Raw genomic sequence first — 19660 nt, 5'->3', positions numbered from 1 at the left:
AGGTTAGTCTCAGTGATAAACCTCTTCTAGTGTTATTTATCCAGGTTAGTCTCAGTGATAAACCTCTTCTAGTGTTATTTATCCAGGTTAGTCTCAATGATAAACCTCTTCTAGTGTTATTTATCCAGGTTAGTCTCAGTGATAAACCTCTTCTAGTGTTATTTATCCAGGTTAGTCTCAGTGATAAACCTCTTCTAGTGTTATTTATCCAGGTTAGTCTCAATGATAAACCTCTTCTAGTGTTATTTATCCAGGTTAGTCTCAGTGATAAACCTCTTCTAGTGTTATTTATCCAGGTTAGTCTCAGTGATAAACCTCTTCTAGTGTTATTTATCCAGGTTAGTCTCAATGATAAACCTCGTCTAGTGTTGATGTGGTCTTCATTTATCCAGGTTAGTCTCAATTAGGGCAGACCCCATTTAGTCGAGCAGTGATATATATATATATATATATATATATATATATATATATATATATATATATATATATATATATATATATATATATATATATATATATATATATAAAATGAAATGAAATGTATGGCACATATGACACCTGTGAGTGGACTGAATAGGACTGGCCACCCCTCATAGCCTGGTTCCTCTCTAGGTTTCTTCCTAGGTTTTGGCCTTTCTAGAGAGTTTTTCCTCGCTACCGTGCTTCTACACCTGCATTGCTTGCTGTTTGGGGTTTTAGGCTGGGTTTCTGTACAGCACTTTGTGACATCAGCTGATGTACGAAGGGCTTTATAAATACATTTGATTGATTGACTAGTCCATTGCGGAGGCCTGTCTGGGTGGACTAGTCCATTGCGGAGGCCTGTCTGGGTGGACTAGTCCATTGCGGAGGCCTGTCTGGGTGGACTAGTCCATTGCGGAGGCCTGTCTGGGTGGACTAGTCCATTGCGGACGCCTGTCTGGGTGGACTAGTCCATTGCGGAGGCCTGTCTGGGTGGACTAGTCCATTGCGGAGGCCTGTCTGGGTGGACTAGTCCATTGCGGAGGCCTGTCTGGGTGGACTAGTCCATTGCGGAGTCCACGTAAGTGCCACACTTGTATCATCAGTAGTACATTGACCGTTAATTAACCCTCATTTCTAATCTAGAATGTATTTTTTCTTGTTCATTGCATTCTATATTATTATTCCAGTCTTCCCGTTGTTATTGTAGGAGTGGACGCGTTGTTACTGTAGGAGTGGACGCGTTGTTACTGTAGGAGTGGACGCGTTGTTACTGTAGGAGTGGACGCGTTGTTACTGTAGGAGCGGACGCGTTGTTACTGTAGGAGCGGACGCGTTGTTACTGTAGGAGCGGACGCGTTGTTACTGTAGGAGCGGACGCGTTGTTACTGTAGGAGCGGACGCGTTGTTACTGTAGGAGCGGACGCGTTGTTACTGTAGGAGCGGACGCGTTGTTACTGTAGGAGCGGACGCGTTGTTACTGTAGGAGCGGACGCGTTGTTACTGTAGGAGTGGACGCGTTGTTACTGTAGGAGTGGACGCGTTGTTACTGTAGGAGTGGACGCGTTGTTACTGTAGGAGTGGACGCGTTGTTACTGTAGGAGTGGACGCGTTGTTACTGTAGGAGTGGACGCGTTGTTACTGTAGGAGTGGACGCGTTGTTACTGTAGGTGTGGACGCGTTGTTACTGTAGGAGTGGACGCGTTGTTACTGTAGGAGTGGACGCGTTGTTACTGTAGGAGTGGACATGTTGTTTACAGAGCGCACAGGCTACCTGGTAGTAGTCCTATAGGCTACCTGGCCTGATTACACATAGCAGTAGTCCTATAGGCTACCTGGCCTGATTACACATAGCAGTAGTCCTATAGGCTACCTGGCCTGATTACACATAGCAGTAGTCCTATAGGCTACCTGGCCTGATTACACATAGCAGTAGTCCTATAGGCTACCTGGCCTGATTACACATAGCAGTAGTCCTATAGGCTACCTGGCCTGATTACACATAGCAGTAGTCCTATAGGCTACCTGGCCTGATTACACATAGCAGTAGTCCTATAGGCTACCTGGCCTGATTACACATAGCAGTAGTCCTATAGGCTACCTGGCCTGATTACACATAGCAGTAGTCCTATAGGCTACCTGGCCTGATTACACATAGCAGTAGTCCTATAGGCTACCTGGCCTGATTACACATAGCAGTAGTCCTATAGGCTACCTGGCCTGATTACACATAGCAGTAGTCCTATAGGCTACCTGTCCTGATTACACCTAGCAGTAGTCCTATAGGCTACCTGGCCTGATTACACATAGCAGTAGTCCTATAGGCTACCTGTCCTGATTACACATAGTAATCATATAAATGTGCCCATTTGGGGATCTGACAGTGTTTCTGATTGTCTCAACTCACCGTCACTGTGGAGTTTCTCAGTCATTTGTTCTTCGCGGATTGAGAATGACTCTAGTCCCTCAATGTAGCCTATTTTGAAAAATCTCTCCCTTTCGATAACCACTCGCATGTTGGGGGGGAAATGTAATGCTCTGATCCGGTGGAAACGTCATAAAATAGACCTACCTGATTACTTCTTAGCTCGCTGGCGCGGGAAACTCTGAGGGCCCAGAATATTTTCTACAATGTTGCACGTTTGTTAGCATGATGGACCAAGTTAATAGTTGATACAATGCTTCTAGTTCCTTATTTTTATCAGGATATTTTCCACCTGCAGGGTTGCCATGTCTTTTTATTTGTTCGTTTATATCGTCTATTTTTACATAATGGTCATGGCAATAGAAGTTCATTTTTAGATTTTGTATTATTTTCATTTAGATATGATTAGTTTATTAACCACATGACATTGATGTTGAGAAATGAAGACTTTGTATTATAAATGAAACTGTTCCATGAAAACCATACCTGGCATACAGCTCAGTAGAAATGGTAGGATAACTTGGCACTCCAAATGGAAGAGGTTGCCGACCGCTGGTTTAGCCCGTTACCAGTAGCCCATCGCGTCCATGGTCCCAGCCCCATCTGCGTAGTTGCGTCCCTTCCCGGTAGCGTAGTGGTGGGCCTCCCCGTTCCAGAAGCATAATGGCAGAATCCGAGGAGACCAGCAGCGGGAGGGAACAGGTTTTCTTCTTCTGGTTAGGCTATGATGATATCTAGCTCCCTCTTTAGTCATTTTTGGTGCCTTCATTTTTTTTAAATCTCAGTGCTTAAAGCATCAGACAAGCTCAGTAGTCTACGTATGCTATAGTGTTGACGTTGTATAATCAATGTGATGGAGGAGTGTATTCAACCAACGGAACACAGAGCATCAGAGTAGGAGTGCTGTCCAATCATATTCTTTATGGTTTTTAAAGGTCAATCTGATCCTAGATCAGCACTCCTCCTCCCCCCCGAGATGCTTTATGAGTACGGGCCCAGGTAGAGAGGTGAAATATATCAAAGACCACCGCTAAACCAATCTCTTTCTGATTGTGTCCATAAAGGCTGTACCACCACATGGCTACCAGCATCTTTGTTGGGTTAAAGATAGAGTTCTAGCTAGTTAACCTATATGTCTCTGTTCCCTCAGGTGTTTACCACCACAAGCATGGCTACCACCACCCCCCAGGGGGCACCAAGCCCAAAGAGCCCCAGATGGATGAGGTGGTGCTTGGTGGAGGCTCCAGGACCCAGGGGAGCGGCCTGTGGAACGGGGAGGCCCACCACTACGCTACCGGGAAGGGACGCAACTACGCAGATGGGGCTGGGACCATGGACGCGATGGGCTATAGGTTAGTACCTGGGGGGGTTTATGTGTTATCAGTGTTGTCGTACTTGAGGCTAGGACTCGAACTAGACTCGGACTCAAGTCACGATTTTCATGACTAGAACAGTGCAGCCGTAATCATGTAGAACTCTGTCCACTAGCTAGCCTCACTAATGTAGAACGCTGTCCACTAGCTAGCCTCACTAATGTAGAACACTGTCCACTAGTCAGCCTCACTAATGTAGAACACTGTCCACTAGCTAGCCTTACTAATGTAGAAATCTGTCAACTAGTCAGCCTTACTAATGTAGAACGCTGTCCACTAGCTAGCCTTACTAATGTAGAACGCTGTCCACTAGCTAGCCTCACTAATGTAGAACACTGTCCACTAGTCAGCCTCACTAATGTAGAACACTGTCCACTAGCTAGCCTTACTAATGTAGAACTTTGTCAACTAGTCAGCCTTACTAATGTAGAACTCTGTCAACTAGTCAGCCTTACTAATGTAGAACACTGTCCACTAGCTAGCCTTACTAATGTAGAACACTGTCAACTAGTCAGCCTTACTAATGTAGAACTCTGTCCACTAGCTAGCCTTACTAATGTAGAACGCTGTCCACTAGCTAGCCTTACTAATGTAGAACACTGTCCACTAGTCAGCCTCACTAATGTAGAACACTGTCCACTAGCTAGCCTTACTAATGTAGAACACTGTCCACTAGCCAGCCTTAATAATGTAGAACTCTGTCCACTAGCTAGCCTTACTAATGCAGAACACTGTCCACTAGCCAGCCTTAATAATGTAGAACACTGTCCACTAGCCAGCCTTACTAATGTAGAACACTGTCAACTAGTCAGCCTCACTAATGTAGAACACTGTCCACTAGCTAGCCTTACTAATGCAGAACACTGTCCACTAGCCAGCCTTAATAATGTAGAACACTGTCCACTAGCTAGCCTTACTAATGTAGAACACTGTCCACTAGCTAGCCTTACTAATGTAGAACATTGTCCACTAGCTAGCCTTACTAATGTAGAACACTGTCCACTAGCTAGCCTTACTAATGTAGTACTCTGTCCACTAGCTAGCCTTACTAATGTAGAACTCTGTCCACTAGCCAGCCTTAATAATGTAGAACGCTGTCCACTAGCTAGCCTTACTAGTGTAGAACGCTGTCCACTAGCTAGCCTTACTAATGTAGAACACTGTCCACTAGCTTGCCTTAATAATGTAGAACTCTGTCCACTAGCTAGCCTTACTAATGTAGAACACTGTCCACTAGCTAGCCTTACTAATGTAGAACACTGTCCACTAGCTAGCCTTACTAATGTAGAACTCTGTCCACTAGCTAGCCTTACTAATGTAGAACTCTGTCCACTAGCCAGCCTTACTAATGTAGAACACTGTCAACTAGTCAGCCTCACTAATGTAGAACACTGTCCACTAGCTAGCCTTACTAATGCAGAACACTGTCCACTAGCCAGCCTTAATAATGTAGAACACTGTCCACTAGCTAGCCTTACTAATGTAGAACTCTGTCCACTAGCTAGCCTTACTAATGTAGAACACTGTCCACTAGCTAGCCTTACTAATGTAGAACGCTGTCCACTAGCTAGCCTTACTAATGTAGAACACTGTCCACTAGCTAGCCTTACTAATGTAGAACACTGTCCACTAGCTAGCCTTACTAATGTAGAACTCTGTCCACTAGCTAGCCTTACTAGTGTAGAACGCTGTCCACTAGCTAGCCTTACTAATGTAGAACGCTGTCCACTAGCTAGCCTTACTAATGTAGAACTCTGTCCACTAGCCAGCCTTACTAATGTAGAACACTGTCCACTAGCCAGCCTTACTAAGTAAGACACGATATTCAGTTTAAAAGGTGATTGGACAGAATTCTTTCACCCTTAAAAGGGACTTGGAACCAGACATGGACTGGAAGCCCATCTGTCTCACCATACTGACCCGTGTATCGCCATACTGACCCGTGTATTGCCATACTGACCCGTGTATCGGCAAACTGACCCGTGTATCGGCAAACTGACCCGTGTATCGGCAAACTGACCCGTGTATCGGCAAACTGACCCGTGTATCGGCAAACTGACCCGTGTATCGGCATACTGACCCGTGTATCGCCATACTGACCCGTGTATTGCCATACTGACCCGTGTATCGGCATACTGACCCGTGTATCGGCAAACTGACCCGTGTATCGGCATACTGACCCGTGTATCGGCATACTGACCCGTGTATCGGCATACTGACCCGTGTATCGGCAAACTGACCCGTGTATCGGCATACTGACCCGTGTATCGCCATACTGACCCGTGTATCGGCAAACTGACCCGTGTATCGGCATACTGACCTGTGTGTGTGTTCCCTGAACCCCAGCAGTAAGGGCAGCACCCTATCGAAGCGTGGCTCTAAGAAGGGGGCGGAGCCGACGGGTAAAGGCGATGAGGGGCGTGTCCAGGAGGCCCAGGTACCGCTGGAGGACCTGGAGAGAAACCACAAGATACTGCAGTGGATGATGGAGGGGGAGGCACTACGACACAAAAAGAACACACACGGGTAACACACACACACACACACACACACACACACACACACACACACACACACACACACACACACACACACACACACACACACACATGGTAGGACGCACTCTCTGTCCCTCACTTACTCCAATGTTAACTAACCTTCTCGCTTCTCTCTCCCCTCTCTCTTTCTCTCTCCCCTCTCTCTTTCTCTCTCCCCTCTCTCTTTCTCTCTCCCCTCTCTCTTTCTCTCTCTCCCCCCCTTTCGCTTTCCTTCCTTCTATCTCCCATCTAGGAGTACCACAGGCTCCAGGAAGACCCAGGGGAGTGTGGAGCTGTTGAGACCCAGCTCTGTGGAGCGTCCTGGGGCAGTGCACCCCTGGGTGAGCGCCCAGCTGCGGAACAACGTGCAGCCCTCCCACCCCTTCATCCAGGACCCCACCATGCCCCCCAATCCCGCACCCAACCCCCTCACTCAGCTAGAGGAGGCCCGGAGGAGACTGGAGGAGGAGAGGAGGAGGGCCGCCCTGCTGCAGGCTAAACAGAGGTAAGAGGAGGGGTTGAGGTGAAGGGGTTAGTGTTGAGATTAGGAACGAGGGGTTAGTGTTGAGATTAGGAACGAGGGGTTAGTGTTGAGATTAGGATCAGGGGTTGAGGTTGGAACGAGGTGTTAGTGTTGAGATTAGGATCAGGGGTTGTGGTTGGAACGAGGGGTTAGTGTTGAGATTAGGATCAGGGGTTGAGGTTGGAACGAGGGGTTAGTGTTGAGATTAGGATCAGGGGTTGTGGTTGGAACGAGGGGTTAGTGTTGAGATTAGGATCAGGGGTTGAGGTTGGAACGAGGGGTTAGTGTTGAGATTAGCATCAGGGGTTGAGGTGGAGGGGTTAGTGTTGAGATTAGGATCGGGGGTTGAGGTTGGAACGAGGGGTTAGTGTTGAGATTAGGATCAGGGGTTGAGGTTGGAACGAGGGGTTAGTGTTGAGATTAGGATCAGGGGTTGAGGTTGGAACGAGGGGTTAGTGTTGAGATTAGGATCAGGGGTTGAGGTTGGAACGAGGGGTTAGTGTTGAGATTAGGAACGAGGGGTTAGTTTTGAGATTAGGAACGAGGGGTTAGTGTTGAGATTAGGAACGAGGGGTTAGTGTTGAGATTAGGAACGAGGGGTTAGTGTTGAGATTAGGAACGAGGGGTTAGTGTTGAGATTAGGATCAGGGGTTGAGGTTGGAACGAGGGGTTAGTGTTGAGATTAGCATCAGGGGTTGAGGTGGAGGGGTTAGTGTTGAGATTAGGAACGAGGGGTTAGTGTTGAGATTAGGATCAGGGGTTGAGGCTGGAACGAGGGGTTAGTGTTGAGATTAGGATCAGGGGTTGAGGTGGAGGGGTTAGTGTTGAGATTAGGAACGAGGGGTTAGTGTTGAGATTAGGATCAGGGGTTGAGGTTGGAACGAGGGGTTAGTGTTGAGATTAGGATCAGGGGTTGAGGTTGGAACGAGGGGTTAGTGTTGAGATTAGGAGCAGGGGTTGAGGTTGGAACGAGGGGTTAGTGTTGAGAATAGGATCAGGGGTTCGAGCAGGAGGCTGGAGAGGAGGAGGTGTTAGTGTTGAGATTAGTATCAGGGGTTCGAGCAGGAGGCTGGCGAGGAGGAGGTGTTAGGTTTGAGATTAGTATCAGGGGTTCGAGCAGGAGGCTGGAGAGGAGGAGGTGTTAGGTTTGAGATTGAGATGGAAAATTATATGTTTGTGCTTTTCTAATAACCAATGTCTGTGTTCATGTAAGGGACTGATTGAACGAATCCTCACTATCAGTTTTTGCAATTTGGCAGTATGCCCAGAACCTTGTTTTGAGAAGAAATGATATCTCTGTTTCAAGGTCTCAGTTTGGAGAGAAGAAGCTTTGTGAGGTGTTGGTCGGTCACGTGTTAGGACCCGGTGTTGGTCGGTCACGTGTTAGGACCCGGTGTTGGTCGGTCACGTGTTAGGACCCGGTGTTGGTCGGTCACGTGTTAGGACCCGGTGTTGGTCGGTCACGTGTTAGGACCCGGTGTTGGTCGGTCACGTGTTAGGACCCGGTGTTGGTCGGTCACGTGTTAGGACCCGGTGTTGGTCGGTCACGTGTTAGGACCCGGTGTTGGTCGGTCACGTGTTAGGACCCGGTGTTGGTCGGTCACGTGTTAGGACCCGGTGTTGGTCGGTCACGTGTTAGGACCCGGTGTTGGTCGGTCACGTGTTAGGACCCGGTGTTGGTGATTCATTAATTATGAATGATGAACAAGGTAAGTCATGCAAATATAACTTGTCTGTATATAAGAGAACTAACGGGACTTCCCCGGTGGAGCTCCTGATTGACATGTGTACTATGGTGCATTCAGTTGGTTGGAACCTCTCCAGCGCACTGATAATAAAGAATGATTCATTTAAGATTGACTTCCAGTGTCCCTGTGTAGAATTTCTACTACATGATGTAAAGTTACTGGGACAGGAGGCTGTATTGGGTGAGGAGGGAGACTCCAATACGCTGATGGACCAGTCATTCTGACAGACATAAACTCTGTTTATCACCATGTGCTGTCTGTCTCATGTCTCCGTCTCTCCTCCAGACAGAAGTCTTTAAGCAGTGCTGTCTGTCTCATGTCTCTGTCTCTCCTCCTCCAGACAGAAGTCTCTAAGCAGTGCTGTCTGTCTCATGTCTCTGTCTCTCCTCCTCCAGACAGAAGTCTCTAAGCAGTGCTGTCTGTCTCATGTCTCTCCTCTCCTCCAGACAGAAGTCTTTAAGCAGTGCTGTCTGTCTCATGTCTCCGTCTCTCCTCCAGACAGAAGTCTTTAAGCAGTGCTGTCTGTCTCATGTCTCTGTCTCTCCTCCTCCAGACAGAAGTCTCTAAGCAGTGCTGTCTGTCTCATGTCTCTCCTCTCCTCCAGACAGAAGTCTCTAAGCAGTGCTGTCTGTCTCATGTCTCTCCTCTCCTCCAGACAGAAGTCTCTAAGCAGTGCTGTCTGTCTCATGTCTCTCCTCTCCTCCAGACAGAAGTCTCTAAGCAGTGCTGTCTGTCTCATGTCTCTCCTCTCCTCCAGACAGAAGTCTCTAAGCAGTGCTGTCTGTCTCATGTCTCTGTCTCTCCTCCAGACAGAAGTCTTTAAGCAGTGCTGTCTGTCTCATGTCTCTGTCTCTCCTCCAGACAGAAGTCTTTAAGCAGTGCTGTCTGTCTCATGTCTCTGTCTCTCCTCCAGACAGAAGTCTTTAAGCAGTGCTGTCTGTCTCATGTCTTCGTCTCTCCTCTCCTCCAGACAGAAGTCTTTAAGCAGTGCTGTCTGTCTCATGTCTTCGTCTCTCCTCTCCTCCAGACAGAAGTCTTTAAGCAGTGCTGTCTGTCTCATGTCTTCGTCTCTCCTCTCCTCCAGACAGAAGTCTTTAAGCAGTGCTGTCTGTCTCATGTCTTCGTCTCTCCTCCTCCAGACAGAAGTCTTTAAGCAGTGCTGTCTGTCTCATGTCATCGTCTCTCCTCCAGACAGAAGTCTCTAAGCAGTGCTGTCTGTCTCATGTCTCTGTCTCTCCTCCTCCAGACAGAAGTCTTTAAGCAGTGCTGTCTGTCTCATGTCTCCGTCTCTCCTCTCCTCCAGACAGAAGTCTTTAAGCAGTGCTGTCTGTCTCATGTCTCTGTCTCTCCTCCAGACAGAAGTCTCTAAGCAGTGCTGTCTGTCTCATGTCTCTCCTCTCCTCCAGACAGAAGTCTCTAAGCAGTGCTGTCTGTCTCATGTCTCTCCTCTCCTCCAGACAGAAGTCTTTAAGCAGTGCTGTCTGTCTCATGTCTCTGTCTCTCCTCCAGACAGAAGTCTTTAAGCAGTGCTGTCTGTCTCATGTCTCCGTCTCTCCTCTCCTCCAGACAGAAGTCTCTAAGCAGTGCTGTCTGTCTCATGTCTTCGTCTCTCCTCTCCTCCAGACAGAAGTCTCTAAGCAGTGCTGTCTGTCTCATGTCTCTGTCTCTCCTCCAGACAGAAGTCTCTAAGCAGTGCTGTCTGTCTCATGTCTCCGTCTCTCCTCTCCTCCAGACAGAAGTCTTTAAGCAGTGCTGTCTGTCTCATGTCTCTGTCTCTCCTCCAGACAGAAGTCTTTAAGCAGTGCTGTCTGTCTCATGTCTCTGTCTCTCCTCCAGACAGAAGTCTCTAAGCAGTGCTGTCTGTCTCATGTCTCCGTCTCTCCTCCAGACAGAAGTCTTTAAGCAGTGCTGTCTGTCTCATGTCTCTGTCTCTCCTCCAGACAGAAGTCTCTAAGCAGTGCTGTCTGTCTCATGTCTCCGTCTCTCCTCCAGACAGAAGTCTTTAAGCAGTGCTGTCTGTCTCATGTCTCTCCTCTCCTCCAGACAGAAGTCTTTAAGCAGTGCTGTCTGTCTCATGTCTCTCCTCTCCTCCAGACAGAAGTCTTTAAGCAGTGCTGTCTGTCTCATGTCTCTCCTCTCCTCCAGACAGAAGTCTTTAAGCAGTGCTGTCTGTCTCATGTCTTCGTCTCTCCTCTCCTCCAGACAGAAGTCTTTAAGCAGTGCTGTCTGTCTCATGTCATCGTCTCTCCTCCAGACAGAAGTCTTTAAGCAGTGCTGTCTGTCTCATGTCTTCGTCTCTCCTCCAGACAGAAGTCTTTAAGCAGTGCTGTCTGTCTCATGTCTCTGTCTCTCCTCCAGACAGAAGTCTTTAAGCAGTGCTGTCTGTCTCATGTCTTCGTCTCTCCTCTCCTCCAGACAGAAGTCTTTAAGCAGTGCTGTCTGTCTCATGTCTTCGTCTCTCCTCTCCTCCAGACAGAAGTCTTTAAGCAGTGCTGTCTGTCTCATGTCTTCGTCTCTCCTCTCCTCCAGACAGAAGTCTTTAAGCAGTGCTGTCTGTCTCATGTCTCTCCTCTCCTCCAGACAGAAGTCTTTAAGCAGTGCTGTCTGTCTCATGTCTCCATCTCTCCTCTCCTCCAGACAGAAGTCTTTAAGCAGTGCTGTCTGTCTCATGTCTTCGTCTCTCCTCTCCTCCAGACAGAAGTCTTTAAGCAGTGCTGTCTGTCTCATGTCTTCGTCTCTCCTCCAGACAGAAGTCTTTAAGCAGTGCTGTCTGTCTCATGTCTCTGTCTCTCCTCCAGACAGAAGTCTTTAAGCAGTGCTGTCTGTCTCATGTCTCCGTCTCTCCTCTCCTCCAGACAGAAGTCTTTAAGCAGTGCTGTCTGTCTCATGTCTTCGTCTCTCCTCTCCTCCAGACAGAAGTCTTTAAGCAGTGCTGTCTGTCTCATGTCTCTCCTCTCCTCCAGACAGAAGTCTTTAAGCAGTGCTGTCTGTCTCATGTCTTCGTCTCTCCTCTCCTCCAGACAGAAGTCTCTAAGCAGTGCTGTCTGTCTCATGTCTTCGTCTCTCCTCTCCTCCAGACAGAAGTCTCTAAGCAGTGCTGTCTGTCTCATGTCTTCGTCTCTCCTCTCCTCCAGACAGAAGTCTTTAAGCAGTGCTGTCTGTCTCATGTCTTCGTCTCTCCTCTCCTCCAGACAGAAGTCTTTAAGCAGTGCTGTCTGTCTCATGTCTTCGTCTCTCCTCTCCTCCAGACAGAAGTCTTTAAGCAGTGCTGTCTGTCTCATGTCTCCATCTCTCCTCCAGACAGAAGTCTTTAAGCAGTGCTGTCTGTCTCATGTCTTCGTCTCTCCTCTCCTCCAGACAGAAGTCTCTAAGCAGTGCTGTCTGTCTCATGTCTCTCCTCTCCTCCAGACAGAAGTCTTTAAGCAGTGCTGTCTGTCTCATGTCTCTGTCTCTCCTCTCCTCCAGACAGAAGTCTTTAAGCAGTGCTGTCTGTCTCATGTCTTCGTCTCTCCTCTCCTCCAGACAGAAGTCTTTAAGCAGTGCTGTCTGTCTCATGTCTCTGTCTCTCCTCCAGACAGAAGTCTTTAAGCAGTGCTGTCTGTCTCATGTCTCCGTCTCTCCTCTCCTCCAGACAGAAGTCTTTAAGCAGTGCTGTCTGTCTCATGTCTTCGTCTCTCCTCTCCTCCAGACAGAAGTCTTTAAGCAGTGCTGTCTGTCTCATGTCTTCGTCTCTCCTCTCCTCCAGACAGAAGTCTCTAAGCAGTGCTGTCTGTCTCATGTCTCTGTCTCTCCTCCAGACAGAAGTCTTTAAGCAGTGCTGTCTGTCTCATGTCTCTCCTCTCCTCCAGACAGAAGTCTTTAAGCAGTGCTGTCTGTCTCATGTCTCCGTCTCTCCTCTCCTCCAGACAGAAGTCTTTAAGCAGTGCTGTCTGTCTCATGTCTCCGTCTCTCCTCTCCTCCAGACAGAAGTCTTTAAGCAGTGCTGTCTGTCTCATGTCTCTCCTCTCCTCCAGACAGAAGTCTTTAAGCAGTGCTGTCTGTCTCATGTCTCCGTCTCTCCTCTCCTCCAGACAGAAGTCTTTAAGCAGTGCTGTCTGTCTCATGTCTCCATCTCTCCTCTCCTCCAGACAGAAGTCTTTAAGCAGTGCTGTCTGTCTCATGTCTCCGTCTCTCCTCTCCTCCAGACAGAAGTCTCTAAGCAGTGCTGTCTGTCTCATGTCTCCGTCTCTCCTCCAGACAGAAGTCTCTAAGCAGTGCTGTCTGTCTCATGTCTCCGTCTCTCCTCTCCTCCAGACAGAAGTCTTTAAGCAGTGCTGTCTGTCTCATGTCTCCGTCTCTCCTCCAGACAGAAGTCTTTAAGCAGTGCTGTCTGTCTCATGTCTCCGTCTCTCCTCTCCTCCAGACAGAAGTCTTTAAGCAGTGCTGTCTGTCTCATGTCTCCGTCTCTCCTCTCCTCCAGACAGAAGTCTTTAAGCAGTGCTGTCTGTCTCATGTCTCCGTCTCTCCTCCAGACAGAAGTCTTTAAGCAGTAAGAAACAGGGGTCACAGTGTGAGAACGTGACTGTGGCGTACTACTTCTGTGGCGAGCCAATCCCCTACCGCACCACGGTCAAAGGTCGCGTGGTGACCCTGGGACAGTTCAAGGAGCTACTCACCAAGAAGGGCTTCTACAGGTGAGAGGTCGTCGTCAAAGAGATTAAGCTCTGGAGACCATGGTTCCAAATGGCACCCTGTTCCCTACGTAGGGCACTACTTGTGACCAGAGCCCTATGGGCCCTATGAAGGGAACTGGGTGAATACCTGTGGACGATGAAGTCCTGTCTTATAACCCTGTTCCCTACGTAGGGCACTACTTGTGTGTTGATTCATTGTGTGTGTTGATTCATTGTGTGTGTAGATTCATTGTGTGTGTTGATTCACTGTGTGTGTGTGTGTGTTGATTCATTGTGTGTGTGTGTTGATTCATTGTGTGTGTGTGTTGATTCATTGTGTGTGTGTGTAGATTCATTGTGTGTGTGTGTGTGTTGATTCATTGTGTGTGTGTTGATTCATTGTGTGTGTGTGTGTGTGTGTGTTGATTCATTGTGTGTGTGTGTGTGTTGATTCATTGTGTGTGTGTGTGTGTTGATTCATTGTGTGTGTGTGTGTGTGTGTGTTGATTCATTGTGTGTGTGTTGATTCATTGTGTGTGTGTGTTGATTCATTGTGTGTGTGTTGATTCATTGTGTGTGTGTGTGTTGATTCATTGTGTGTGTGTTGATTCATTGTGTGTGTGTTGATTCATTGTGTGTGTGTGTTGATTCATTGTGTGTGTGTGTGTGTTGATTCATTGTGTGTGTGTGTGTGTTGATTCATTGTGTGTGTGTTGATTCATTGTGTGTGTGTGTTGATTCATTGTGTGTGTGTGTTGATTAATTGTGTGTGTGTGTAGATTCATTGTGTGTGTGTGTGTTGATTCATTGTGTGTGTGTTGATTCATTGTGTGTGTGTGTGTGTTGATTCATTGTGTGTGTGTGTGTGTTGATTCATTGTGTGTGTGTTGATTCATTGTGTGTGTGTGTGTTTATTCATTGTGTGTGTGTTGATTCATTGTGTGTGTGTGTGTTGATTCATTGTGTGTGTGTGTTGATTCATTGTGTGTGTGTGTGTTGATTCATTGTGTGTGTGTGTGTGTTGATTCCCTGTGTGTGTTGATTCATTGTGTGTGTGTGTGTGTGTCTTCTAGGTTCTACTTTAAGAAGGTGAGTGATGAGTTTGACTGTGGCGTGGTGTTTGAGGAAGTCAAAGAGGACGACGCCGTCTTGCCCATCTATGAGGAGAAGATCATCGGTAAGGTAGAGAAGGTGGACTGAACCACGAAACAGGAAATGGAGCCGGGAGGAAGTGGAGGAGGAACAATGACGCAGAGAAAAGACTGAACCGGACCGGAGGAAGAGGAGGTGGAGAGAGTGCTTTTGGATGAGGAGGAGCGGGGGAGTAAAGGAGGGTGGGAAAGGACGAGACAGAAGAATGGAATGGTACACAGAATGTCACTGCCTGGTTCAAGCTTAGAGGAACACACGTTTGGAAAGGAGGACGAGACAGAAGAATGGAGGGAGGAACAGGGGGAACAGCCGTTCCGACCAGTCTTCCACTCCTGCTCTGGGGGAGGAGGGAGGAACAGGGGGAACAGCCGTTCCGAACAGTCTTCCACTCCTTCTCTGGGGGAGGAGGGAGGAACAGGGGGAACAGCCGTTCCGAACAGTCTTCCACTCCTGCTCTGGGGGAGGAGGGAGGAACAGGGGGAACAGCCGTTCCGAACAGTCTTCCACTCCTGCTCTGGGGGAGGAGGGAGGAACAGGGGGAACAGCCGTTCTGGACAGTCTTCCACTCCTGCTCTGGGGGACGAGACAGAAGGATGGAGGGAGGAACAGGGGGAACAGCCGTTCTGGACAGTCTTCCACTCCTGCTCTGGGGGACGAGACAGAAGGATGGAGGGAGGAACAGGGGGAACAGCCGTTCTGGACAGTCTTCCACTCCTGCTCTGGGGGACGAGACAGAAGGATGGAGGGAGGAACAGGGGGAACAGCCGTTCCGAACAGTCTTCCACTCCTGCTCTGGGGAAGCTGTTCTCCTTGCAGAACCAGCTGCTGCTAAGTTGCTATGGAGACGTCATGGTGCTCGGAACAGGATGACGGCTGAGTTCCATTCCAGAATCTCACTCCCTTCAGTCCCTAGTCTCGTCGCTGAGGGGGTAGAGGGGATGAATGCGGCCCAAAAAGCACCCTAGACCCCAGTGATCATCGACTAGATTCAGCCACAGGCTGGTCAGGGGGCCACAGGCTGGTCAGGGGGCCTGAATATAATTACATATCATTTGTGGACTGCAAATTGACTACAACAAGCACAAACAGATAGAATATTTGACTAAAACATAATCACTTCAAACCTTTCTTACATTTGTATACAATCACATATCTCTCTATTTATGCCTGGGAATACTTTTGGAATACCGGCATTTAAAATCATTTGGAGATGAACGCCGGTGTTTCTACAAGCTGTTATGTTTCAAAATAAAAGCCCTCTGGTCCCTGGTCACTATAGGGAATAGGCTGCCGTTTGGGACGCGATGAGGTGAGGGTTTTGATCACAGAGCCTTCATCTCCTCAACACGTGGACATCATGATGCCATCGTGATGACATCATAAAGACATCATGATGACATCATAAAGACATCATGATGACATCATAAAGACATCATGATGACATCATAAAGACATCATAAAGACATCATGATGACATCATAAAGACATCATGATGACATCATGATGACATCATAAAGACATCATAAAGACATCATAATGACATCATAAAGAACCTTCACGCCCCATCCTCTGATGTCACCTAGCGATGTCAAAGCATTCTGTTCAAACGAACATGGTTGTATAAAACTGGTTTACTGCAGCTGTATATTTTTGATACAACGCTACGCCTACGGACATAAAAAGGAAAAGTTGTCTTTTTACCTGTAGACATTTTAGTATTTTTTCTGGGTGGGTAATGTACAGGTACTAGTAGGTTTTAACATGTGTACAGGCTGGAGTACAGTCCCTAATGGCACCCTATTCCCTTTCTAGTGCACTACTTTTAACCAGAGACCTATGGCCAATGGCACCCTATTCCCTTTCTAGTGCACTACTTTTAACCAGAACCCTATGGCCAATGGCACCCTATTCCCTTTCTAGTGCACTACTTTTAACCAGAGACCTATGGCCAATGGCACCCTATTCCCTTTCTAGTGCACTACTTTTAACCAGAGCCCTATGGCCAATGGCACCCTATTCCCCAGCTAGTGCACTATGAGGGGGGTGTTAGAGTGTGGGACTCCTTGTATTTTTTCTATGTAAAGGTATATATTGTAAAGCCAGATGGCTCCTGTAAGGGCTGTCATCTTGTTTTCAGGCCTTCTTCTCCAGGAGACGCTTCATGTCTATTATCCCGTTCAACTGCCTCTGGCTGTTTGTCCCAAAGGGCACCGTATTCCCTATATAGTGTGATACGTTTTACCAGGGTTCATGGAGCTCTGGTCAGAAGTAGTGTACTATATAGGGTATAGTGTGCACTTCGGGACATATGCTTTTACTTATGTGCAACCCTAACCCCTTATACCCTAGGTTGAACCCTAACCCCAGGTTGAACCCTAACCCCTACACCCTAGGTTGAACCCCTAACCCCTACACCCTAGGTTGAACCCCTAACCCCAGGTTGAACCCTAATCCCTGCAGCCTAGGTTGAACCCTAATCCTTACACTCTAGGTTGACACCCCCCTACACTCTAGGTTGAACCCTAACCCCCTACACTCTAGGTTGAACCATAACCCCCTACACTCTAGATTGAACCCTAACCCCCTACACCCTAGGTTGAACCCTAACCCCCTACACCCTAGGTTGAACCCTAACCCCCTACACCCTAGGTTGAACCCTAACCCCCTACACCCTAGGTTGAACCCTAACCCCCTACACCCTAGGTTGAACCCTACACCCTAGGTTGAACCCCTAACCCCTACACCCTAAGTTGAACCCCTACACCCTAGTTTGAACCCCCACACCCTAGGTTGAACCCCTAACCACTACACCCTAGGTTGAACCCCCCTACACCCTAGGTTGAACCCTAACACCCTAGGTTGAACCCTAACCCCCTACACCCTAGGTTTGGAGTGGGGTCTAGGGATCGGTTTGGAATTTGAAAACTGTCTGTCGATCATTAATGTACTGCAACTCTCCCCAACTTCTCCCCTCAGACACCCAGGGCCTGTATCTGTTTCAGATCAAAGCTGCCCCATAGCAGAGCACAGATCTGGGATCAGTTTACCCCTAACTTCTCCTCTCTGTCCCAGGGCCTGTATCTGTTTCAGATCAAAGCTGCCCCATAGCAGAGCACAGATCTGGGATCAGTTTACCCCTAACCCTGTGTTGTGTCTCAAGTGACACCCTGTTCCCTATATAGTGCACTACTTTTCACCAGGTTTCATAGGGCTGTGGTCAGAAGTAGTGCGCTATATAGGGAATAAGGCGTCACTCTCTGGAGAGGAAACTCTCTTAGGATCTGTTTTTTACTCCAAGGTTCCTGGACTGTGTGTGTTCTATGTACTACGTTGTATTTCTACAATGAACCAATCTACGGTGTGTGGATCTATGTAAACAGCCAAAGAAAATCCATAACCTGTCTATGTTGTGATGTCTGTACATCTCTCAAAATGCGTCTGTCTGTGTCTCTGTCCGTACAGTTAGTCCCGTCGTGAAATATCTTGTTTTATTGTGTATCTGTCTGTATGGTAGAAATTAACTTGGTTATCCCAATTTCCCCCAATAGTCCAGTCTATAATGTGGAGTTAAATGTATTGTGGTTTAAATCAACTTCTGGAGAAACGGTGCCTGAAGGTGACTTGTACTCCGATCTGGTCCAAGAGGGTAAATACACAATAGGACTATTTCATCCCAAAGAATCCAAGATGGTGACCCGCTATAAATCCAAGATGGTGACCCACTATCTCGTCCTCTGAATTATAACGTTTTAGATGAGAGAATGTTGTTTCATGCGACAATATCTGTCCAAATAATTGGCAAGCATGTTATCATTTTATATAAAATGTATTTTACGATTATACATTGGATTATACCCGATTTTTAGTTTTATTTGTAGTTGTAAACTACATTGCCCCTTTTGAATGGTATTTAATGCTGTGTTATTGGAAGTATTGGGGGGGGGGGGGGTGTCCTGGATGGCACCCTATTCTCTATTTGTACACTACTGGCCTTAAGTAGTGCACTACATAGAGAATAGGGTGCCATTGGCCATAGGGACCTGGTAAGAAGTAGTGCACTATATAGGGAATAGAGTGCCATTTGAGACGTCACCCTGGAATTCTCATAAATGAATGGGAAAAGCTGTAAGGGTCCTTTTTTTTATAATGGTAATTATTATAATGAAGGTAATTTCCATTTAACTAAGATGTTACAGGGTCACTACAGAGTATGTGGGACTGATCTACGATCAGTTTTTGGAAATGAATAACATGACATTTATGTCGTTTAGCAGATGTTCTTATCCAGAGCCACTTACAGTAGTGAGTGGAATACATGTATTGATACTGGTCCCCACCCCCTCCCAGTGTTGCAAGTGCCAACTGAGCCACACGGGACATTACATGGACGGGGGGACGGGGGACGGGGCAGCCTACGGGACATTACATGGACGGGGGGGCAGCCTGATCCTAGATCCAGCCAACCTACTCTGAGAAGATTTCTGAATACAGGCCCAGATGTCAGTGGTTGTGGGGTGAAAACTGTGCCTTTTTAATCCCATCCTAAAACGGCAATCACTGATTGTCATAAAAACCTGTCATTACATGCATTCGCCTGTAGGTGGTGTTGTTTTTTTAATCACTGTCATTTTGTTTATTATTTTCAACCAACATTACGCTGTGTCGGTCTTGACAAGCTCTTCACTATGTAAATATGTACATTGCCATATTTCCTATGTCTTCTGTCCTCAACCCGCTGACAGACAGTCTCTGAGGTTTATAAACTACACAGAGATTGCAGAGCGCTGGATTCACTTGTACATTTCTTTTTAAAAAGGTACTTCGTTAATAAATACATTGAATAAAATACGACCCCTGTCCTTGTTGATGGAGTAGTAGAGCATCATTCTGTTGTCGTCGAGGGCCACCGCTATGCCGCCGAGGGCCGCCGCTATGCCGTCGCTATGCCGCCGAGGGCCGCCGCTATGCCGTCGAGGGCCGCCGCTATGCCGCCGAGGGCCGCCGCTATGCCGCCGAGGGCCGCCGCTATGCCGCCGAGGGCCGCCGCTATGCCGTCGAGGGCCGCCGCTATGCCGTCGAGGGCCGCCGCGATGTCCGCCGCTATGCCGCCGAGGGCCGCCGCTATGCCGTCGAGGGCCGCCGCTATGCCGTCGAGGGCCGCCGCTATGCCGTCGAGGGCCGCCGCTATGCCGCCGAGGGCCGCCGCTATGCCGCCGAGGGCCGCCGCTATGCCGTCGCTGGCCGCCGCTATGTCGTCGAGGGCCGCCAGGATTTATGTGAAAAGGATCT

At 47.9% G+C, this 19660-nt stretch overlaps 1 protein-coding gene across 5 annotated transcripts in view; it reads left to right on the top strand.

The window, feature by feature from the left end:
• LOC129846192 (axin-1-like) overlaps positions 1–19217 on the top strand; it is a 78184-nt gene extending 58967 nt beyond the window's left edge. For 4 of the 5 annotated variants that reach the window (XM_055914168.1, XM_055914172.1, XM_055914170.1 and 1 more), the window contains 5 exons: positions 3537–3738; positions 6106–6285; positions 6550–6801; positions 13079–13240; positions 14293–19217. In XM_055914168.1, coding sequence (XP_055770143.1) covers positions 3537–3738; positions 6106–6285; positions 6550–6801; positions 13079–13240; positions 14293–14419 — 923 coding nt within the window. In that variant the 3' untranslated portion in view covers positions 14420–19217. The remainder of the gene's footprint in view (positions 1–3536; positions 3739–6105; positions 6286–6549; positions 6802–13078; positions 13241–14292) is intronic. The other variant, XR_008758215.1, reaches the window with a different exon arrangement.
• Positions 19218–19660: the final 443 nt, after the last annotated feature.

Source organism: Salvelinus fontinalis, unplaced genomic scaffold (assembly GCF_029448725.1).
Source record: "Salvelinus fontinalis isolate EN_2023a unplaced genomic scaffold, ASM2944872v1 scaffold_0474, whole genome shotgun sequence".
Taxonomy (NCBI): domain Eukaryota; kingdom Metazoa; phylum Chordata; class Actinopteri; order Salmoniformes; family Salmonidae; genus Salvelinus; species Salvelinus fontinalis.
The sequence above is the reverse complement of the archived record's forward strand: the minus strand, read 5'-3'. Positions and strand labels throughout refer to the sequence as shown.